Source organism: Coregonus clupeaformis, chromosome 4, assembly GCF_020615455.1.
Source record: "Coregonus clupeaformis isolate EN_2021a chromosome 4, ASM2061545v1, whole genome shotgun sequence".
In the NCBI taxonomy this organism is placed as follows: Eukaryota; Metazoa; Chordata; class Actinopteri; order Salmoniformes; family Salmonidae; genus Coregonus; species Coregonus clupeaformis.
The window spans coordinates 10,704,539-10,727,613 of record NC_059195.1 but is presented as its reverse complement, the minus strand read 5'-3'; the positions used below and the strand labels follow the sequence as shown (position 1 = coordinate 10,727,613).

The following is a 23,075-nucleotide window of genomic DNA, read 5'->3' as shown; positions in this document are numbered from 1 at the left end:
TCCGGCAAATGGTACCGGAGCATCGACTCTCGGATCAACAGGCTCAGAGACAGCTTCTACCCACAAGCCATAAGACTGCTAAATAGTTAATTAAATTGTTACAGACTATCTGCATTGACCCTATCTCGCACTGACTCTATGCATACTCACAACACTATACATATATACAGTACCAGTCAAAAGTTTGGACACACCTACTCATTCAAGGGTTTTTCTTTATTTGTCCTATTTTCGACATTGTAGAATAATAGTGAAGACATCAAAACTATGAAATAACATATATGGAATCATGTAGTAACCAAGAAAGTGTTAAACAAATCAAAATATATTTTTTGATATGGTCCAGTCTTTCAAGAATCCATGAGTTAAGAAAAATCTGTTGTCTAACCGACAGAATGACATGTTACAATCTGTGCGCAGATGGTATTCAGAAACTTTGGTTCACCTTTGCCCTTTCATTCAGAGGCAAACTAACCAATCAGATCGCAGGTTATTGTGGAGTGGCCAGATCTGGACGCTCACCGTGAAGTCAACATGGTGAGTACAGTTTATTGATAATATGTCCATATTTTGAATTACTAGCTAATTTAAATCCCCTACTGTATGGAGTGTTTGCCATAAACAATCGTTGTATGAAAGGGGATAACCCACATAGCTGTATTTAATTAGCTTGGTGTGTTTCTGCAACTGTTATTAGCCGGCTTGCTAGCTAAGCCAACAGTTAACGTTAGCTAGCTTGCAGCTGCTCCGCTAACGTTAGCCTTTTTCAGTACCTAGCAAAAGTTAGACAAGCGGCAATGTGGGTAATGTGGATGAGTTAGACGTGTGTGAACAAATCACGTTATCTAACTAGCTAGTAAGATGTTGGGGTTGACACTCCGCGAGAATAGCAGCTAGCTAGTTAGTCAATGTATTAAATAGTTAAGGCTAGCTAGGTAGCTATGTTTGCTAGCATTGGCGGTAACTGTATTAGCTATCTAGCTAGCCTGCCTGTTATTAGCAAAATTGGGTTAACTAAACAGCCCGCGAGAAGCTAAGGGTGTATTCATTAGTTGGATTCCGTTGCAAAACGTTTCGCAACGAAACCGTCTAAGCGTTTACTCTAGGAACTAAACGGAAGCATACATCGCAAACAGGGAGGGACCGACCTGAATTTGTCCAATACAAACTCGTTTAAATTGCAAAACGTTTTCCGTTTGGAGTAGGCCTAGTACAGGACAGGTTTGAGCCATATTAACGTACAAGCTGTAACTATAAATGGGGTCTCTTGTTCATTCATGTCCAGTCTTCAGATGGTAATAATGGCCAGAGCCAAGCACCTCCTTTTGCTGGTGTCCCACCCTCAGGCATGCCACCGCCTTTTGTAAGTTGGTGTTGGAAAACACCCGTATCTTCTATGTGTTCCCAATGGCATCTCAAAATGGGGTCACATTGAGTGTGTTGAATCTCACAGCATGTCATTCTTTTTTTCACCTGTCTAGATGGGACCACCTGGAATGCCGCCTCATTACCCACCAATGGGAATTCCACCCATGGGACAGAGGCCTCCCAACATGGCTCCCATGCCGCCTGGCATGATGCCACCTGGCATGATGCCACCTATGGGAGGGCCACCGATGGGACAGGTGAGCCGACTATCAAGCTTTAAGATGTCATGATCACTTGTCGTCCCAAAACATGGGCCACACCCTTAAAGATCAATCATTTGGAATTTGTTGGAATTTTCCAGTTTAGCTCTCAACAGCCTAGTACACCAATGCGTAGCCTCTTATAGTGATTAGATTTTAATTAAACGTAGGCCTATTGAATTTTGCTGGAGACCTAGGAAGTACAATGTTGGAGTTGGACCAGAAGCTTAGCTTTGGGTGACTCTTTAGAGTGTGTAGCGATGTTATTTAAGTACCACTACCTTTTCCCAAGAGTCGGTACAAAAATATTCCAATCACTTGGGTTGTACTATTTGCTGCCAGCATACACTAACACTCTCCTCCTTATGTATCTGGACAGTGATGCAAAATTGTAAAATTTGGCTCTATACTCCAGCATTTTGGATTTAAGGGCCCAGTTCAGTAAAAAATGTGATTTTCTTGTGTTTTATATATACTTCCAAAAGAAGGTTGGAATAATACTGTGACATTGTGATAATGGCAGAGAGGTTCGGAACTCTCTTATTGGTCTATTAACTTATTTAGGCTGAAATTTCAAGCGGCCTTTTTAAACAGCTCTTACACTAAAAGAGCATTATCATAATTTTCACAATTTCATAGTATTATTCCAACCTTATAGTGTGGAAATATATATAAAACACAGGACAATCACATTTTTGATTGCACTGGGCTTTTAAGAAAAATCATGAGTGAAAAATCATTGAAAATGATGAGTGAGAAAGTTAGAGGCTACAACAAAACATGCTAACCTCTCACCATTAACATTTTCGTCATTTAGCAGACGCTCTTATCCAGAGCGACTTACAAATTGGTGCATTCACCTTATGATAGCCAGTGGGATAACCACTTTACAATATATATATTTTTTTTGGGGTGGGGTAATGGGCGAGGTTAGCATTTTTTTGAGGGGGGTATGATCTTTGCCCCTTTAACTTCCTCACTCATCATTCATGATTATCCATAATCATGGTAGCATCCACATTGATGTAGAAGTGTTCACAAACATCTCTTTTTACTAAAAGTGAGTCAAAAATGACTACATTATTCACCATTCACTTCCTATTGGGCAAAAGTCTAGAGCCCTGGTATGCCTCAAATAAAAGGTGACATTCTGTACTGTCGCCTCATATGAAACATTTGATCTCAAATCCAAAATGCTGGAGTATAGAGCCAAATTCCAAATGTTAGCGTCACTGTCCAAATACATACGGAGGGGAGTGTGTGATCTCATTATCCAAATGAAAAAGGTGTGATCCTAGATGTGTGTGATCCAGCTGCCTGCCTGAGAAACGGGGCTCAGGTGGCGGCGAGGAGCTGCAGATTGGAGCGTCACTGCTTCACAGATCACAAGCTGTGGCTCCGTTCGCACTGTATAAGACTCAGTCAGTCGCTCTCACCCTGCCACGGCTGCTCTCACTGTGTATTAATACCCAGTGTGCCAGGCGGGCGGGAGGGAGGGGGCTTAACGGGTCCGATGAATATTTCATGATGCTCTTTTATTAGATGCCAGGCATGATGCCACCTATGATGCCCGGGATGATGATGCCCCCTCACATGCCAGCTGCGGCGATGCAGCCAACAGGACCGGTAAACTCACTCGCCTGCCTCCTCTACTGCCTCACTGTTGTGCTTTACACTTTTTTTTAAAATAGAGCCCACAAGTTGTCAGGCGTGACACCATTAGCTAACACGGCAAAGTGTAGGAACACTTACCAATACAACTTGAACATGTACATCCCATCTCCATGATAATTATACATTTCTCATTTTAAAAACTTAATTAGCAACATCTTTTCCTCATAGAAATGTACAGGTACACTTGATCTCTTACAGGGATGCAAACTTGCCACTTTTTGGCGATATTCACCATTTTGATCTCAAAATAGGTACTCCATGTGAATCGTGTAGATCCGTAAAAAAGAGTTTGAGGTGGAGGTCTGACAGTGCGCAGACGCAGTGTATCATCTATTGAGAGATGAGTGCTTCATCCAATATCATGTGTGACAGCTGTGAGCAGCCAGCCGCATCCCCTAACCAGCCATTAGCCAACTCAGCAGCTTCTCTCCGTCCGTTCTTTCGGCGCATCTCCATCAGTTTTTAAATGTTATTTAGCCGTGATGGAGAGCTGGGGTGTGCAGACAGTGATGGGGTTTCTGTTACAGCCTGCAGCGCGAGCGAAGTGTATACTTAGATATCTTTTAATTTTGCCTGTAAGAACAAGCAGGCCAGTCAGACTTCGCTGTGACACAGCCTCTGAGTGCTACTGCCATAGAGGAAAAACGGAGCAAAGTGACAGTCAGTCATGCTTGCACCTTTTACACCACAAGTTACTAACCCAAACCCCATTCTACCGTGAATTGGCACACATACTACAGTGCCTTGCAAAAGTATTCATCCCCTTTGCCGTTTTTCCTATTTTGTTGTATTACAACCTGTAATTTAAATGGACATATACAAAATAGTCCAAATTGGTCAAGTGAAATGGAAAAAAATAACTTGTTTCTAAAAATTAAATAACGGAAAAGTGGTGCGTGCATATGTATTCACCCCCTTTGCTATGAAGCCCCTAAATAAGATCTGGTGCAACCAATTACCTTCAGAAGTCACATAATTAGTTAAATAAAGTCCACCTGTGTGCAATCTAAGTTTCACATGATCGCAGTATATATACACCTGTTCTGAAAGGCCCCATAGTCTGCAACACCACTAAGCAAGGGGCATCACCAAGCAAGCGGTACCATGAAGACCAAGGAGCTCTCCAAACAGGTCAGGGATAAAGTTGTGGAGAAGTACAGATCAGGGTTGGGTTATAAAAAAATATCAGAAACTTTGAACATCCCACGGAGCACCATTAAATCCATTATTTAAAAATGAAAAGAATATGGCACCACAACAAACCTGCCAAGAGAGGGCTACCCACCAAAACTCACGGACCAGGCGAGGAGGGCATTAATCAGAGAGGCAACAAAGAGACCAAAGATAGCCCTGAAGGAGCTGCAAAGCTCCACAGCGGAGATTGGAGTATCTGTCCATAGGACCACTAAGACGTACACTCCACAGAGCTGGGCTTTACGGAAGAGTGGGCAGAAAAAAGCCATTGCTTAAAGAAAAAAATAAGCAAACAAGTTTGGTGTTCGCCATAACCATGTGGGAGACTCCCCAAACATATGGAAGAAGGTACTCTGGTCAGATGAGACTAAAATTTAGCTTTTTGGCCATCAAGGAAAACGCTATGTCTGGCGCAAACCCAACACCTCTCATCACCCCGAGAACACCATCCCAACAGTGAAGCGTGGTGGCAGCATCATGCTGTGGGGATGTTTTTCATCGGCAGGGACTGGGAAACTGGTCAGAATTGAAGCAATGATGGATGGCACTAAATACAGGGAAATCCGTGAGGGAAACCTGTTTCAGTCTTCCAGAGATTTGAGACTGGGATGGAGGTTCACCTTCCAGCAGGACAATGACCCTAAGCATACTGCTAAAGCAACACTCGAGTGGTTTAAGGGGAAACATTTAAATGTCTTGGAATGGCCTAGTCAAAACCCAGACCTCAATCCAATTGAGAATCTGTGGTATGACTTAAAGATTGCTGTACACCAGCGGAACCCATCCAACTTGAAGGAGCTGGAGCAGTTTTGCCTTGAAGAATGGGCAAAAATCCCAGTGGCTAGATGTGCCAAGCTTATAGAGACATACCCCAAGAGACTTGCAGCTGTAATTGCTGCAAAAGGTGGCTCTACAAAGTATTGACTTTGGGGGAGTCAAAAATTGTACATCTTCAAAGTGGTAGGCATGTTGTGTAAATCAAATGATACAAACCCCCAAAAAATCTGTTTTTAATGGCAACAAAATAGGAAAAATGCCAAGGAGGGGTGAATACTTTCGCTAGCCACTGTATATAATTTTAGAAACCATGTCATTGGGCCATTTTAAACTACTCGTGGGCCGCAGGTTTTTGGTTTGATAACAATTCACCTTGTTTAGTCATGTTACATGGCTAGCTAGCTAACAACATGGTACCCCTTGGCTATGTACACGTTTGGATGGCACACGGAGAAGGGATAGATAGCCTAATGAAAGAGATGCAACGAAGGTAAGATGAATATGCCTAATAAATGTAATTTTAAGCTAATTGAAAAATCCATCTCTTTTTCTGGTGTTTCTTAAATTCAGTTTGGTGCCTGAGAGAGAGAGAATTGTATTTTCAGCTGTTTGAAGTAAAAAAAAAACACAAAAACAAGATGAGCATGAGAGATCTATAACTCACATTTCTATGTGAATTTGGTCATGTAGCTCTAAAAAGTTACGCAAAATCTGCCATTCTACCCTTGAGCAAGTCAGTTAACCCCCAACAACAACTGCTCCCCGGGCGCCGATGACGTCGATTAAGGTAGCCCCCTGCACCTCTGATTCAGAGGGGTTGGGTTAAATGCGGAAGAAACATTTGAATACAATGAGTTGTGCAACTGTCTAGGTATTCCCTTACCCAAAATGTGTAGAATTGCAGGAAATTAGCTTTAAAACAGCTAACATTGCCACCACTGCTGGAAAGAAATCCTAGAGGAAACACTAAAGTGTGAAGTTAAATTCAATGTGTTGTATTGAGTAGGGGTGTGAATGTCAGGGACGGGTCCATTTTGAGATGCTGTAGCCAGTACACACGTCGTCAAAATAGTCAGAATTAATCTAAAATAACTTTTGATGTTTTTGCCATGGGGATCTTAGTTGCGCAATTTTACATCTAACTAAGATATTTGGTGGAGTGTTTCTCAATGAAAAGATGTGCATGAAAACGAGTCGTCTCTCGTTGAATGACAACAAAGTCTGTGTGGAGCAGACACAGAGGCAGAGAGAACGTGTGATCGTGAGGGAAAGAAAGCAGTTTCTTTGAGGTATTTCTTCCTGAAAATAAATGATCTAAATCAGGGGTTTCACAAACTCGGTCTAGCACTACACAGTTGATTCAAATAATCAAAGCTAGATGAGTTGGTTATTTGAATCAGCTGTGTAGTGCTAGGGCAAAATACTAAATGTGCACCCGGGGGGGGCCCAAGACCGAGTTTGGGAAACCCTGATCTAAGTGATTGGTAGATGGTATTCAGCAGTCATAAAAGTATGCCTTATTTACATTGAAGAACTACTAAAATAGTGATTTCGTCAGGCCACATAGGCAGCAGCTCTATAGAGATGAGATGATGACTTGAAATGAAATAAAACATATGTAATATACACAACTGAAATATTTTATTAAAGGAAACTAATGTGAATAAATTATGGTTAAGCAGTAATGGGCAGACACTACCATCATGGGACTTTTATTAATTGTTTTATTCTGTATTACAGCATTCAACCCACACAGTGCATTTAATGTAAAACCATTTTTTGAATAGAAACCGAAAACTGTGATTATGTAAGGGATTCTGACATTGAATTCTACCGTGCTAATATGCTCTAGAATGCCCTTCAAGCCAATCAAAAACGAGTATTCAACAATGCCAAGGTATAATTTTTCATAATCTAACCGAAATCAACCCGATCTCAAAAAGCACTAATCGCTCAGCACTAGAAAGTATTCAACCCCCTTGACTTTTTCCACATTTTGTTGTTTTACAAAGTGGGATTGAAATTGATTTAAATCTACACAAAGTACTCTGTCAAAATGGAAGAAAATGTCTAACATAATTGTTTTATTTTTATAATGTATTGATTAGATAAATATTCAACCCCCTGATTCAATGTTAGAATCACCTTTGGCAGCGATTACAGCTGTGAGTGTTTTGTGGTAAGTCTCTAAGAGCTTTGCACACCTGGATTGTACGATATTTGCCCATTTATTATTTTAAAACTCTTCAAGCTCTGTCAAGTTGGTTGTTGATCATTGTTAGACAGCCATTTTCAAGTCTTGCCATAGATTTTCAAGCCGATTTTTAAGTCCGCTGTAACTAGGGCATTCGGGAACGTTCAATGTCGTCTTGGTAAGCAACGCCAGTGTGTATTTGACCTTGTGTTTTTAGGTTATTGTCCTGCTGAAAGGTTAATTTGTCTTCTAGTGTCATGTTAACCATTGATCCAGTATCTGGGCAGAGGAGGAGACAATGAATATGACTAGTCTCCTCTAGCCCAGTTAGCTACCATTTATTTTCCCATTAGACAGCTCTGCAAGCATTATGTCAAAATGTGTTCGTTACACACCAAATATGGAGTTTCGCTGAGCAACTATCGTCATTTACTGATGTCACACCCGGTATATACTTCCAAAAAAGGTCCAATAAAATTTTACAAGCAACTGGGGGGGAAAATGGTGTCTGGAAAGAATCTATGTATTGTTTCTGACCAAGTGCGCATGCGCCAAATCCACCTCTTCGGCACCTCCAATAAATCATTAATTACTGCCACTCACATGTCGGCTGATCCAGCAGCAGTACAGTATCCCAAAAGAGCACTGATTTTATCACCTACAACAATGTATGAACGTCATATCAACCTGTTTGACACGCGCTACATGGAAGGTAATAATATTTAATGTAAGTAAACAATATAGGGTATGTTTTTCCAGCGATCTTTCTGAAGAGGTAGATTTGGTGATGCACAGTTGGTAAAAAACAATACATAGACAAGACATTTTTTCTGTTGCTTGTAAAAAATTATTTGGACCTTTTTTGAAAGTACATACTGGGCGAGACTAGGGCTGTGTCGGTCACAAAATTTCGTCAAACGGTGATTGTCAAGCAAATAACTGTCAGTCTCATGGTAATTGACAAACACATTTAGCATCTCCTGGCTTCCACACACAGCCTACAAGACACTGATGCAGACCTTTGGAACATCTACATTTTAATAAGTCTAATAAATCCATGTAATATAGCCTACACCTTCACAATAAATCCATTATTTATTTTAGACAGGTCTAAAGAAGCATGATATGAAGAAAATGTAGTCTATTTCAGAAGAACAGAATAGCATACTCTGAGTTGTCCTTATGTCAGGCCCTGGTCTGTCTATGCCATATGGATGTGGGCTACACTAGTTCATTTAGCAGACAAGATTTACTTAGAATTCCGTGACATTATTTTATATTATTTTATAGTATGAAGAATACAATTGAACATAGCGGAATAAAATAGGAAGGATATTTTCTCCAAACAATTTGAGGGAGTGCGCACATGCGGTTATTCTATGTTGAGCTGTTAACAAAGAAACAGGTACTCCTATATGCTTAATTTAGAGTTATTCATGTAACTTTAGTTGTGATACAAATGTTGGGCTATATGTTTAGATTTTATATACATTGTAAGGCTGCATGATGCGACTCTAATGATGATTTGAAAAAAGTTGCTTGAAAGGCATGAGCTCTGCTTTGTTTTTTGTGCAGGCTGTACACATTTCATCAGTCTCTCATTCACAATTCGACAAGCACTTGATAATGCCTCGAATTTCACGGCGGCATCCCCTTTGTGTGGCCATAATGAATCCTAAAAAAATCCATGCCTTTAGCAGCCAGTGGCCGTTGTGCCCTTGGCCCGGAGTGCTGCGTTGTGCCCTTCTCCCTGAGTGCCGCGTGCTCCGAACCACGTCTCACTCACATGGCTCTCCATCACGTGATCTGGTCTTTCTCACAGGCTACAAGTGAAGACCGACACATCGGGGACGCAACTGCGTGCGTCCTTATCCAATTCCGAGGTGCATATTGAAGAAATTGGAAGAACTGTCCACATTTACTTTTTGTCAGCCAACAAGATGAGTAGGCCTAACGAACAGCAAAAGCACTAGCCTATGTCAATCTACTATCCCCCATTGTACAAAAGTTGACCTATTCTGTGCGAGAAATAAATATTCCAAACATAGTCTGGGACAGTTGTGGGATGCGATAGATCCCAAATTAATATTAAGCACTAGCATCCCAAAAACTTTTTTTACACAATGTGGCTGATGCAACAGATCAGAACGTTTAGCTTAAAATGTTGATAAACTATTAGTCTATTTCTTCACATTATAAGCGCAGCAATGCGTGCACGGCGGTAGGCTATAAGCGCAAATGTTCTATTAGCGGGAAAACACCATTATCAAAAGTGACCACAAATGCGATTATGCATTTAATGCTTTTATTATAAAGGTGCATTTTTATGGTGAGAATTATCTTCCCCAAACTCACGCGCTGCTTATGTATGCCAGTTAGGCTCTACACCCCTTGTAAAGCGGATTAATGTGCTTAATTTTAAGAAGTTATTTGGCCACATTAGTTGTGATACAAACCTTATGAAAACATATAGGCCTATGGGCTAGGCTACATGAGGTGTGCAACTATGATTTGAAAAAGTCGCAAAAAGGTATTGATTCTTGCCTTACGCTGGCCATCATTCACAAGTGATAATATATAATTCACAAGTTATAGGCTAATATTGTCACCCATCAGACTATTCTTGATTTAATCTTGTCTTTACATATACTAAATAATATATGTGTGAACTTTTGTTTTGAATTAGAATGGACCATTATCATGCACCTATCTCGAAGCAGGGGCAGGGTAAAAATGTCATCTATGCACTTAAATAGCGAATGGGGCGGCAGGTAGCTTAGTGGTAAAGAGCGTTGTGCCAGTAACCGAAAGGTCGCTGGTTCTAATCCCCGAGCCGACTAAGTGAAAAAGCTGTCTGTGCCCTTGAGCAAGGCACTTAACCCTAATTGCTCCTGTAAGTCGCTCTGGATAAGAGTGTCTGCTAAATGACTAAAATGTAAATGTTTTCCCGTGGTTCATTTTCATGCCAGCCAGGTAGGCTATACTCCTGTTGTAAAGATAAGCAATGTGCTTAATATTAGGAAAGTTGAAAAATAAATATAGTAGGCTTAGCCAATAGAAAGCTGATGGGATCCTCCTCTATTTAGTAGAGGCCATCACTCTGTTTTCTCACGCAATTGCATAGCCTATATAAATGTTGCGCAACATGAGCACATGTGCTCTCATGAAGTGTTTGATTCAATTTTCGATTACATTTGTATTGATGTCAGAGTGATTAGAGGGACAATAGAGTGCTGAGTACCAGGCAGTTAGCAAGTTTGGTAGGCTACTAATGACCATCAGCAGCATCAGAGCTTGGAGAAGCCTAATTACCGTGACTAAACAGTCACATGGAATTTGACTGCCTTCATGACTCATGACCGCCGGTGTGGCGGTGATACGGTCACCGCAACAGCCCTAGGCGTGACAGCAGTAAATGACGATAGTTGCTCAGGGAAACTCCATATTTTGTGAGAAACTAACATATTTTGACATAACGCTTGCAGAGCTATCTAATCAAACCCGTTATCAAAGTTGACAAGATATCATACCCGTTCACAGGGTTGGTTAACTCTGGAGATTCCTTTGGTGTCTAGAGAGTTAAGCAAATCAGCCTTTTAATTTCCTTGCACAAAAAAATCCACTTTGACATTGAGGTAGATCAGTGACACAATCTCAATTTAATCCACTTTAAATTCAGGCTGTAACACAACAATGTGGAAAAAATCAAGGGGGTTGAATACTTTCTGAAGGCACTGTATATGTCAGTTTGCTTTGGATAAATGCTATCTATAGTAGAGTGGAGTAGCTCAAATGAATACAATTTGTGTCTCAGTAGACATTCAAAGTGCTTCGGGGATAAGATCATTTCAATCTTAAATTGGAGAAAAGTCAAAGAAAAACCTTTTTTTTTTCTTTTTTTTGTCACTTAAAACATCTTGTTAAATGGAGCATCACATCCTTACACTTCAGGTTTTTCCCTCAAGCAAATGATTGAGTGATTTATGGAAGCTACATTTCAGTCTGTGTTTTGCTTTTGACAGCAGCCAGCTGTTTAACTCTATGCACTAAGAGCTGCAAGCTGTCAAATAAACCTTCCACCTGTCAACTCGGATGTATCAAGACCACAGAGATTTTTGTCTTTGTGTTAGACGCTCGAGGGTACAAGCTTGTGTTGTGTTAATGAAGCAAATTCAGGTCATAATCATTTTGTTAACTAATAAAAATATATCTTCCACAGCCTGGAGTGGACACAACTGGTAAGGCTTTGAATCAATCTATTCTTTAAATTTAGAGAGAGCTTTTATTTTTGTCGTCCAAGTGATTTGATGAATTCTAATTATTACATTGTTTTTTTTTATAGTCACTGCTGTGCCAGGAATAGTTGTAAGTACAGCCTAATTTCTGTGGATAAGTTAATTTAATTTCATGTAATGATCTCTAGCAGTATCTAAATGACCGACCCTGCTATGTGTAATGTTCAACAGGGTACCACAAATGGCACGCCACAGGATGACCAACCGAAGAAGGTTAGTGAACATTTTGAAGTGGAAGCCTTTACTCTTCCTAACCACAGATGGACCATTGTTTTCTGTCCAAAGATATAGCCTTAATTGAATTTTGTTATAGCCTTCCAGCCATCGATGGAGATTTTTTTTGTTGATTAAATACTGCTTGGTTAATGGTTTGAAATATAATACTTTCCTTGCAAATGTAGAATTTGTATCACAGAGCCATTCATTTACCTGTTGCAAGGGTGTTGTCGAGTGGTGAAGGCAAAGTGTTATTGTCATCCTCAGAAGTCTCTGTGGACAGAACACAAGTCTCTGGATGGGAAGACCTACTACTACAACACAGAGACCAAACAGTCTTCTTGGGAGAAGCCTGACGACCTGAAATCTCCTGCAGAAGTAAGGCCTTACAAACTGAACCCCCGTCCCCATCCCTCCCCCCACACACGCTATGGCTGCATCCTAAATGTCACCCTGTTCCCTTCATAGTTCACCACTTCCCTTCATAGTGCACCCGTAGGGCTTGTAAAAAATAAAACATTTGTGCTATGTAAGGAATAGGGTACCATTTGGAACGTAACTACTATCCCTCCCCAACTATCTTCTCATTAACAGTAGAGGCCATTCCCAGGCTCTCTAGCCACTGCCACCATTTGTGGAGCGTGTCTAGACCATACCTGGGTTCAAATACATGTGTATTTGTTATTTAAATACTTTTTTCTGTGTATTTTAGTATTTTCAAATACACAGCCCAAAGCAAGTACTTTTATTTTAGTATTTAATGGTTATTTGTAAAAACCTAATTGTCAACCAAATTGTTTTTGAAAGTCTTTTCAAATACTGAATGTCTGAATACTTGTTTTGAAATGTATTGAAAAGTAATTGAAATACCTGATAGTATTTGAACCCAGGTCTGGTAGAGAGACACAATTTTTGCTTTGTGCTTTGCAGCAAATGCTGTCTAAATGCCCATGGAAGGAGTATAAATCGGACAATGGCAAAGCGTACTACTACAACTCCCAGACTAAGGAGTCCCGGTGGACCAAACCCAAAGAGCTTGAAGATCTGGAAGGTGAGCCTGTGCATTAATGATCCTTTTATAATCTACTGTGAAGTGATCTACCAGGGGTCGCATTTACTCATCCTTTAGACCAGTGTAAATAGCAGGGGGTCGTCAGACAAAAACAGCTACTGGTAATCATAGATCAGTCTCATCCCTTTGCATGAATTCATCTTTGCACTATTCATTCTTAGACATGAAATGTGTTCCTCAAAGTTTCCTGCGAGGCATTGTTAACAGGTGTATCTCCTCTCTTTTAGCCATGATAAAAGCAGAGGAGAATGGGTAAGAGCTGCTTATTATTACCGCTACTCTACAGTTTGCTTGTGCGGTAGGGTTGGGCGATATTACGATAGCATCATATATCGACGATGATTGACAGCCATCATCGACGTGGACAACATTGTGATGTCACAAACGATGGTTTAGCCTTTGAATTTGAACGGAGTCGGGCAGCGCACAACAGCGCAACATGCCAAATGGCCTATTCCCTATTTGCCATAGCCTACAAAAAAAAATATGTATTCACTAACTGTAAGTCGCTCTGGATAAGAGCGTCTGCTAAATGACTAAAATGTAAATGTAATAATGCAAGAGAACAATGTAGATTGTAGACAACGGAGAGCACCAAAGCAGCGCAAAATGTCAGATAACGTGTTTTTTTTCCTCCTCTCCAATGTTGGATGATCATGGGCCTTTTGCAGCGGACACTCCGTTGTCTGGCTTATTGTTTAAAAATCTTGATTTCCCTTTTTCTCCCCAATCCCCATTCAATTTGAATGATCAACCATCGAATGAATCTATAGGCCTAGCGGAGTTCTACATCAGAAAGTTGTTTGCAAATAGCCTAAATAAAAACATAATATAGTAATAATGAGAGAGAGAACAAACAATTGCAAGAAAGAGTAAATGAATAGGAAGTTTAAACAAACCTGATACGTTTCTGCTTTACTTGATCAAAGTTTAGGCCAAGTAAATTGTTCCGTTGGAAAATCCATCCTCGCAAACCAAACAACATAGGCCTACTACTCATACTGTCAAAGGTTGCAGTAAACGTTACTTTGGTATTTTATTAGGATCCCGATTAGCTGTTGCGATAGCAGCAGCTACTCTTCCTGGGGCCCACACAAAACCTAAAACATGAAATAATACAGAACATTAATCTGCGAGAACAGCTCAAGTTTCGGAACTACATAAATGTAAAATGTCACTACATATCAATACATACACACAATATCTAGGCCAAATAGGGGAGTTGTGAGGTGTCGCTTTCTGTTTTTTTAAACCAGGTTTGCTTTTCTCTTGAGCAATCTGAGATGGAAGGGAGTTCCATGCAGTCATGGGTCTATATAAAACTGTATGTTTTATTCAATTTGTCCTGGATATGGGGACTGTGGAAAGACCCCTGGTGGGGTAAGTGTGTCAGTGCTGTGTGTAAGTTCATTATCCAAACAATTTGGAATTTTCTACACATTCATATTTATTTATAAAAAGAAGTGATGCGGTCAGTTTCTCCTCTACTTTTAGCCAAGAGAGACTGGCATGCATATTATTGATATTAGCCCTCTGATAACAGTGAAGAGAAAGACGTGCCACTTTGTTCTGGGCCAACTGCAGTTTTTCTAGGTCCTTCTTTGCAGCACCTGACTTCTACAAGTTACACTTATGAATTAATATTTATAATATTGTCTAAGTGTTTATTAATGTCCTTGAATTTGCTCAACGGGCATTACACAAGCTCCCGCAGCAGCGCTTTCAATAAGCGGGAATACAAAATAAATGCATATTGAATAGCTTACTAACAAATTGTGCATTAATATCAACGCCAACAACAATCAGATACAACAAATGATTGTAAAACTTTATAAAACTTGAAAAAGGAATGAACTTGGCTTAGGCCCATTATCCCTATGTCTTTTATATCAAACTGTAAAAATCCTAAATATTCAAGTTATAAAATAAGTATGAAAATAACCAAATAGTGCAAAAAACAAACAGTGCAAATAAGTATTTCAAGGCTTGACAGAATGTTTATTTCGAATAAGATGCATCTGGATTTAAAAATAGGCTATATTTAAAACTAAATAAAAAGTACAATGAGGAACCATTAGGTCTAGTTGTTTTTTACCCTGTCGTAGACCTATCTAAAGACTTGGGAGTAGAGTGACAATATTTCCTGCTGTACTGAAAACGCGTTCAGACGGAGTGCTTGTTGCACAGATGCATATGTATTTTGGGTGACGTTGGCCATGACTGGAAAGCGACCCTCATTTCCTCTCCACCATTCTAGGTGGGTCATCGTCTCCTCCGATGGCATCTTCAATGAGGTAGGCTGGGTGCTCTGCTCTGGACCGCTGTTGCGACTTTCCTTTACCAAGGAAAACTTAACTAGTGTTTTATTCTTAACAGGGATTTAATGATATTGTTTGTGGCTTTTGTAACAATTTAAATGAGAAGAATTACATATAGCCTAGTTTAAGCACTTAATCATAACCAATGTGTGACTACAGTCCAGATATTGCGTCCTTCCCGCGACTCGACCCCTCCGTCCGCCCGACCCACAGTTTATAAGTTAACTATCGAAGATGTGCCAAATAAATTATCTCCAGCTCAGGGCTCCAGCTATGCATTTGGTTTGCTAACTTGCTAGTTAAGTGGCTAGCTTGCAAGATCAAACTTCTTGGTTACAGCAGAGACAATCAATCCCCCCCTGGATCAAGATCCCTGCTGCCTACATAGTTTTTTTGGGGGGAAGGAAATAGCGCCCCTTGCCTGTAATACCGTATACCCAATATGGTACAGGAACGGTATGAACATCTGGATACCGCCCAACCCTACTCTACAGACTGTATTACCTAAAGGAAAAAATATATTTGTAGATGACGGAACACATTAACTTCATCAAATGATCAGACATCTCCTGTAATCTTGGTCTATAATTTATAGATCTATGAGAATGGAATGTCGTAATTATTGTGACATTGAAGAGGCACTCTCCTGTTGTTATTACAAAGAGCATCATGGGGAATGCGCTATCAAGGTCCTCCGTCACTACTAACTGAACTGATTGCAGGACATCGGAGGTAGGCGCTCCTTGCACTGTTATCGCCCCCACCCTTCAGCTCGACAGCGCTGCTGTCATGGCGACCATGATGATGGAAATGCCGGTCATGATGCCGGCTACAACAGTTTCGGAGGAACAGATGTCCCAGGTGCCCATGCATGTAGCTGAGGTCAGCGCTGACACGCCTGTCAACTCCACAGAAGACGCGGCCGTCATGGAGGCCTCAGCCAGGTACTACAGCCCATTTACCCCCAGAGAGTATAGAGACAGGCCCACAGCACAGGCTTACAATGAACTCACCAGGAATATTACTCTACTGTAATAAAGGCACCGACCCTAATGTACAAACCTATGGTAAACATCAGCTTTTCCTGTCAGTGGGGCAACCTACATTATCAGAACACATACCGTCATTGCCAGGGGCTGGTCTAGTGGTAATGTGCCACCCATGGACCACATATGCCCTTGAAGTAAAGTTTCCCTTTTACTTATCTCCCCATCTCATATTCTAATCCAAATATGCCAATAAAACTTCAAAATACCCAGAGCAATGTATCTCTAAAAAAAGAACACACACCATCAGACTACCAAAAACCTTGGTGCTGTTTTATCTGAGGACATTATTAATATATTTTTCTTCCTTTCTCTCTCTCCTTTAGTAATGACGCTTCAAAGGACGAGAGGCCAGAGCTGGTGAAGAAAACGTACAAGTGGAACACGAAAGAAGAGGCCAAGCAGGCCTTTAAAGAGCTCCTGAAGGAGAAGGTGAGGATTCCATATGGGATTTCATTACTCTCCGGCTGCTCAGTCGGGACTCCTGCATGAATCATCAGCAATGTGTCATCCCAATGGTCATTGGAAATTATATAATCTGAACATTACATCTCGCTCATAAAGGCAAAGCACAGTCATCAACCGTGTCAATGAAGCCCCTGCAGCTTGTGCGAGCCGGAACGACTCATAGGGCAGGAGCCTATTTCCTGTTTCTGTAGTGTGAGGCAGCTTGATGTACAAGTACACCCCCTGGACAGGACACTAGTCTATCACAGGGCCTTACCCCCAATCTATCTCCTTAATGCTGAGTGCTAAGCGGAGACGCATCAGGTCCCATTTTTACAGTCTTTGGTATGACTAGGCCAGGGATTGAACTCACAACCTTCCAATCTTAGGGCGGACACTAACCACAAGGCCACTGAGTTGGTTGCAGCTCTCCTAGCTAGCCATCAAACTGAATCTCAACCACACACTTTTGTCTGAGAACCATTTTAATCCGGTTTGATAATAAGGTGCTCGTAGCGCTGTAATGACTCGACTGTAATAAAGGTGGAGTGTCCTCCCACCTAAAGATTGTTTACCAATATGGCCCTCCTGGACTCCACACTTAATCCATCTCACTCATCGTGAGCACTCTCAGGTTTTAGCATGATTGCTAATCCTCACCGCGCCTCCTGTTGCTGTGGCGGTGGATGTGTTTATTTTGACCAAGGAGGTGGCTCAGCACAGCTATATTTAGGTATTTTTAATTTGGCACACAAAGCTCCTCTGAGATTGCGCTCACCGTTTCCCTGCGAGATCTTAATGGCTCTGTCTTTATGATTAGCGTTATTGGATGAAGGCACGGGTCCGGATTAAGACAGCGGAGAGTGGCGTGCTCCACTGGGTTAGAATAACTCTGGTTGTGTCTCAAATAGCAGCCTATTCCCTGTATAGTGCACTACTTTTGACAAGTGCACTTTATAGGGAATAGGGTGCCATTTGGGACTCATACTGTGACAAGGCAAATGCATGCCCAGAAATCATCTGTTCATAATGGATGAATGAGTCGCTCTACTGGAGAAAGGTAGGCAAAAAGGCCACTTACATAAGCTGTCTCTCTCTGGCATTTCTTTAAATTATTGGTACTCAACCCCTCTTAACCCTGCATCCTATTAGTAATTAAAGATGCACTATGCAGAAATTGCTCTGCCATTTCCTGGTTGCTAAAATTCTAATAGTAAGCCTAATTTCAGTTAATGTGACAAAACTAGCAAGTATAGTGTAGAGAATCATTGTACGGTGATCTAATTCACTGTGAAATATATTTTATGCTGGTGTACAAAAGTAAAAGACTAAAAAACTAAACTTAAGAACTGGAATCATAGAAATAACACACACAGAACAGACCTACCGCTTCTTAGACTTGCTTTCAATGAGAATGACAGATCTATAACTCAGATTTCTATGTGAATTTGGTCGGCTCGCCCAAAAAGTTACATATTGCAGTTTTAAGAAAATGTATCGCCTTGGATGGAACAAGCCAGAGAATCTTAGCACCACTCCTTGTTGCATCTTTCAGATAGGCTACACATGCATACATGTTCCCATAAACGGCAGAACTGGTTCAAATGTATTTTATTTTGTTCCTTATTTTACCAGGTAAGTTGACCGAGAACACATTCTCATTTACAGCAACGACCTGGGGAATAGTTGCAGGGGAGAGGAAGGGGGATGAATGAGCCAATTGGAAGCTGGGGATGATTAGGTGGCCATGATGGTATGAGGGCTATATTGGGAATACATGTGTATTTGAGTATCTGGTATTTAAAATACTTTTTGTGTATTTAAGTATTTTCAAATACACAGCCCAAAACAAGTACTCTTATTTGCACATTTGAATGGTTATTTGTAAAAACCAAATAGTCTGCCAAATTGTATTTCAAATACACTGACTCAAATACACACTCAAAATGGCCAGAAACAAATAACTTTCTTCTGAAACTCGTCAGTCTATTCTTGTTCTGAGAAATGAAGGCTATTCAATGCAAGAAATTGCCAAGAAACTGAAGATCTCGTACAACGCTGTGTACTACTCCCTTAACAGAACAGAACAAACTGGCTCTAACCAGAATAGAGAGAAGTGGGAGGCCCCGGTGCACAACTGAGCAAGAGGACAAATACATTAGTGTCTAGTTTGAGAAACAGACGCCTCACAGGTCCTCAAATGGCAGCTTCATTAAATAGTACCCGCAAAACACCAATCTCAACGTCAACAGTGAAGAGGCGACTCCGGGATACTGACCTTCTAGGCAGAGTTGCAAAGAAAAAGTCCAGTGTCTGTGTTATTTTGCCCATCTTAATCTTTTCTTTTTATTGGCCAGTCTGAGATATGGCTTTTTCTTTGCAACTCTGAAGGTCAGCATCCCGGAGTCGCCTCTTCACTGTTGACGTTGAGACTGGTGTTTTGCGGGTACTATTTAATGAAGCTGCCAGTTGAGGACCTGTGAGGCGTCTGTTTCTCAAACTAGACACTAATGTATTTGTCATCTTGCTCAGTTGTGTACCGGGGCCTCCCACTCCTCTTTCTATTCTGGTTAGAGCCAGTTTGCGCTGATCTGTGAAGGGAGTAGTACACAGCGTTGTACGAGATCTTCAGTTTCTTGGCAATTTCTCAAATAGAATAACCTTAATTTCTCAGAACAAGAATAGACTGACGAGTTTCAGAAGAAAGTTATTTGTTTCTGGCCATTTTGAGCCTGTAATCGAACCCACAATTGCTGATGCTCCAGATACTAAACTAGTCTCAAGAAGGCCAGTTTTATTGTTTCTTTAATCAGCACAACAGTTTTCAGCTGTGCTAACATAATTGCAAAAGGGTTTTCTAATGATCAATTAGCCTTTTAAAATGACAAACTTGGATTGGCAAACACAACGTGCCATTGGAACAAAGGACTGATGGTTGCTGATAATGGGTCTCTGTATGCCTATGTAGATATTCCATTAAAAATCTGCCGTTTCCAGCTACAATAGCCATTTACAACATTAACAATGTCTACACTGTATTTCTGATCAATTTGATGTTATTTTAATGGACAAAAAAATTGCTTTTCTTTCGAAAACAAGGACATTTCGAAGTGACCCCAAACTTTTCAACGGTAGTGTATGTGAAAGTAATTGAGATATTTGAACCCAGGTCTGGTACACGAGTGCATAAATTCAATATGTAGGCTACTCCCAGCACAATGTATTGTTTACTGTTGATGGAAATGTAAGCTGACCTCATACACAGCTTTGCTACATATGAGCTGTAATGGAGATTTATACAGCTGGGTTGATTTGAGTGTTGACTAGAGTACTCCATATATGAATCAAATCTTAATGCTTGATATCCTCTTTTCAAATTTCAGGGCGTTTCATCCAATGCGTCTTGGGAACAAGCCATGAAAATGATCATCAATGACCCACGCTACAGGTACCCACCCACCACCTTGGTTTTCTGATTATGCTAATGTCGTACATGAATATTAAATTACTTTTCTAACCAGCTGTTTGATGTTTATTTTTTCTTCCCTTTTTTACATTGAAGTGCCCTGCCCAAATTAAGTGAAAAAAAGCAGGCCTTCAATGCTTACAAGGTGCAGACAGAGAAAGAGGAGAAGGAGGAGGCCAGGCTCAAATACAAGGAGTCCAAGGAAACGTATCAGAGATTTTTGGAAAATCACGAGAAAATGACATCTACCACCAGATACAAGTAAGTGCCTTTCTTGGCGAAGTCAAGTTGTGTCCGAAATGGCACCCTATTCCTTATAATATAGTGCACTACTTTTGACCAGGGTCAGTAAGAATAGGGTGCTATTTAAGCCTCAGTCTCTATACTCCTTTGTTTCTGTCATTGATATGTGGTTCCTAGAGTTGCCAATATGTGGAACTATTGAGATTATCAATGAAACCACACAGACATGATCCGAGTGAGTTACTGGCTAATGTGTGACCGGAGCCCCGACAATATGCCCCCGCTTAATCATTGACGCTGACCTTTCTGTGGTGTAGTGTTTGTGGTAAGTCCATGGCCCATATCTAGCCATACAAGATGTATTATTTGCGGATGAGTAGACCCTAATAGTACACATCCAGAATAAATCGCAGGCAGATTGGTTTATGAACTTCCCCCAACCCTAAAATGAAACATTGCTTTATCAGATAGATTTAGCATTTTGACTAACCCTGCATGTGAATCCACCATATTCATTACCATTTTACATTTACATTTAAGTCATTTAGCAGACGCTCTTATCCAGAGCGACTTACAAATTGGTGCATTCAACTTAGGATAGCCAGTGGGACAACCACCACTGGGGGAGGGGGGGTGTAGAAGGATTACTGTTATACTATTCCAGGTATTCCTTAAAGAGGTAGGTACCATGCAGTCTCTCTCTGTCTCTCTCTCTCTGTGTTTCTGTCTGGGTGTGAACTGTAAAAGTCACTGACATGGCTCAAGGGAAAGTGATCGACTGGTGACCTTGACAACCAACCAGTTTGGAGGCCACTGTTGTCGTGGCGACTCCATGTTGTGTGTGTGTGCTGGGCTAGCCTAGGATGAACAGCTGGGGGGTGACATCAAGGTTGTCTGACTCTGTCACGTTACACTCATCCTAGAAATACTACTTCTCCGCTGGCCTCACTGCTAGTATGGAGTACATGAACTTGATTTGGTTTACCTACGTCATGAGGTATTTTAAACACACGTTTCTTCTCATGAACATTGTAGGTAAATTTTTTCTGTCTTGTAAAAGTTCAAAGTGAAATAGTCTTTCTTGGACAATGTGCAATTTTCTCAGTCGCAGCAGCAGTGCTTTGAGACGGGCGAGATCAGGAGAAGTGATTATTATAGCTTGTGTAATGCTGCCCTCGTGTGGAGTAGTCATTGCATTTGGATTCCCGATTTTCAACTTATTCCCTCTTGATTCTGGGAATTTCCAAATGGGATTTCAGGGAATTTGGGGAAAGTTACCGGATTTTCGCAACCATGTTTGTCATGCATGTCATGTTTTTTCATGACCGTGGTTGTCTCTGTGAACCAGGAAAGCAGAGCAGATGTTTGCAGAGTTGGACGTGTGGAGCACCGTCCCAGAGAGGGACAGACTGGAGATCTATGAAGATGTCCTATTCTACCTGGCCAAGAAGGAGAAGGTCCGTGTTACTGGGTGCCTCCCAAATGGCACCCTATTCCCTATATAAATTAGTTTGAGTAAAATAATTGATTGGATCCTTTGCTGTCTGAAGAACACAGTAATACTATAAGGTTATTATGCAGAGTTGCAAATTGCAGTACATTTTACAACCCTACCATTATCTGTCAGTGTGTGGACCTCCGCCTAACTAACGTCTGTTCCATCCTTGTCCTGTGTTTGTATGTATGTATGTATGTATGTATGTATGTGTGGGTGTGTGGTATAGGAGCAAGCCAAGCAGCTGAGGAAGAGGAACTGGGAGGCGCTGAAGAACATCCTTGACAACATGGCCAACGTGACCTACCGCACCACCTGGTCCGAGGCTCAGCAGTACCTACTGGACAACCCCACCTTCGCAGAGGACGAAGAGCTCCAGAGTACGCAGCACACTGTCATTCATACTGGTGTGCGTCCCAAATGGAACTCTATTCCCTACATAGGGCACTACTTCTGAGCTGCACTCTATAGGGCTCTGGTCAAATGTAGTGCACTATGTAGGGAATAGGGTGCCATTTGAGACACAACCTTACTCAGAGCGCTGCGTTCATATAACTAGAGCAGTAGAGCCGTTACATGTGCGTCATTAAGAAAGAAAGATTCCGTCTGTGAGTTTGAATATGTGAACGACTGAACAGGCTGATTAGCTGAAGTCGCTAACTGACTGCCCTGTACAGTCAGGTGCTGTGGTTTGCAGCTGTGTGAGTAAAATAGTGATTCCATTTTATGTGAGTGCTCTGTTGACTCCCCCTCTCTCTTTCTGTCTCTCCGTCTCGCTCTTCTGGCTTTCTCTGTCTCTGATCTCTCTCATTTTCTCTCTCTGTGTCCTCTTATCTCTCCTCTCTCCTATCTCCATGTTCGGCTCAGACATGGACAAGGAGGACGCTCTGATCTGTTTCGAGGAGCACATCCGAGCGCTGGAGAAGGAGGAAGAGGACGAGAAGCAGAAGACTCTGCTGAGGGAGAGGAGGAGACAGCGCAAGAACAGAGAGTCCTTCCAGGTGAGAAAG

The 23,075-nt window shown here is 41.2% G+C and overlaps 1 protein-coding gene across 3 annotated transcripts in view; it reads left to right on the top strand.

Moving 5' to 3' along the window:
* The first annotated feature begins 491 nt into the window (after positions 1-491).
* The window catches only part of LOC121551703 (pre-mRNA-processing factor 40 homolog A), a 34,837-nt gene continuing 12,253 nt past the window's right edge, over positions 492-23,075 (top strand). For 2 of the 3 annotated variants that reach the window (XM_041864432.2, XM_041864428.2), the window contains exons 1-17: positions 492-537; positions 1,286-1,363; positions 1,482-1,625; positions 3,171-3,254; positions 11,687-11,705; positions 11,810-11,832; positions 11,934-11,975; positions 12,246-12,356; positions 12,909-13,029; positions 13,278-13,302; positions 16,091-16,312; positions 16,741-16,846; positions 20,245-20,309; positions 20,424-20,588; positions 21,919-22,027; positions 22,295-22,445; positions 22,933-23,066. In XM_041864432.2, coding sequence (XP_041720366.1) covers positions 535-537; positions 1,286-1,363; positions 1,482-1,625; positions 3,171-3,254; positions 11,687-11,705; positions 11,810-11,832; positions 11,934-11,975; positions 12,246-12,356; positions 12,909-13,029; positions 13,278-13,302; positions 16,091-16,312; positions 16,741-16,846; positions 20,245-20,309; positions 20,424-20,588; positions 21,919-22,027; positions 22,295-22,445; positions 22,933-23,066 — 1,602 coding nt within the window. In that variant the 5' untranslated portion in view covers positions 492-534. The remainder of the gene's footprint in view (positions 538-1,285; positions 1,364-1,481; positions 1,626-3,170; positions 3,255-11,686; positions 11,706-11,809; positions 11,833-11,933; positions 11,976-12,245; positions 12,357-12,908; positions 13,030-13,277; positions 13,303-16,090; positions 16,313-16,740; positions 16,847-20,244; positions 20,310-20,423; positions 20,589-21,918; positions 22,028-22,294; positions 22,446-22,932; positions 23,067-23,075) is intronic. The other variant, XM_041864443.2, reaches the window with a different exon arrangement.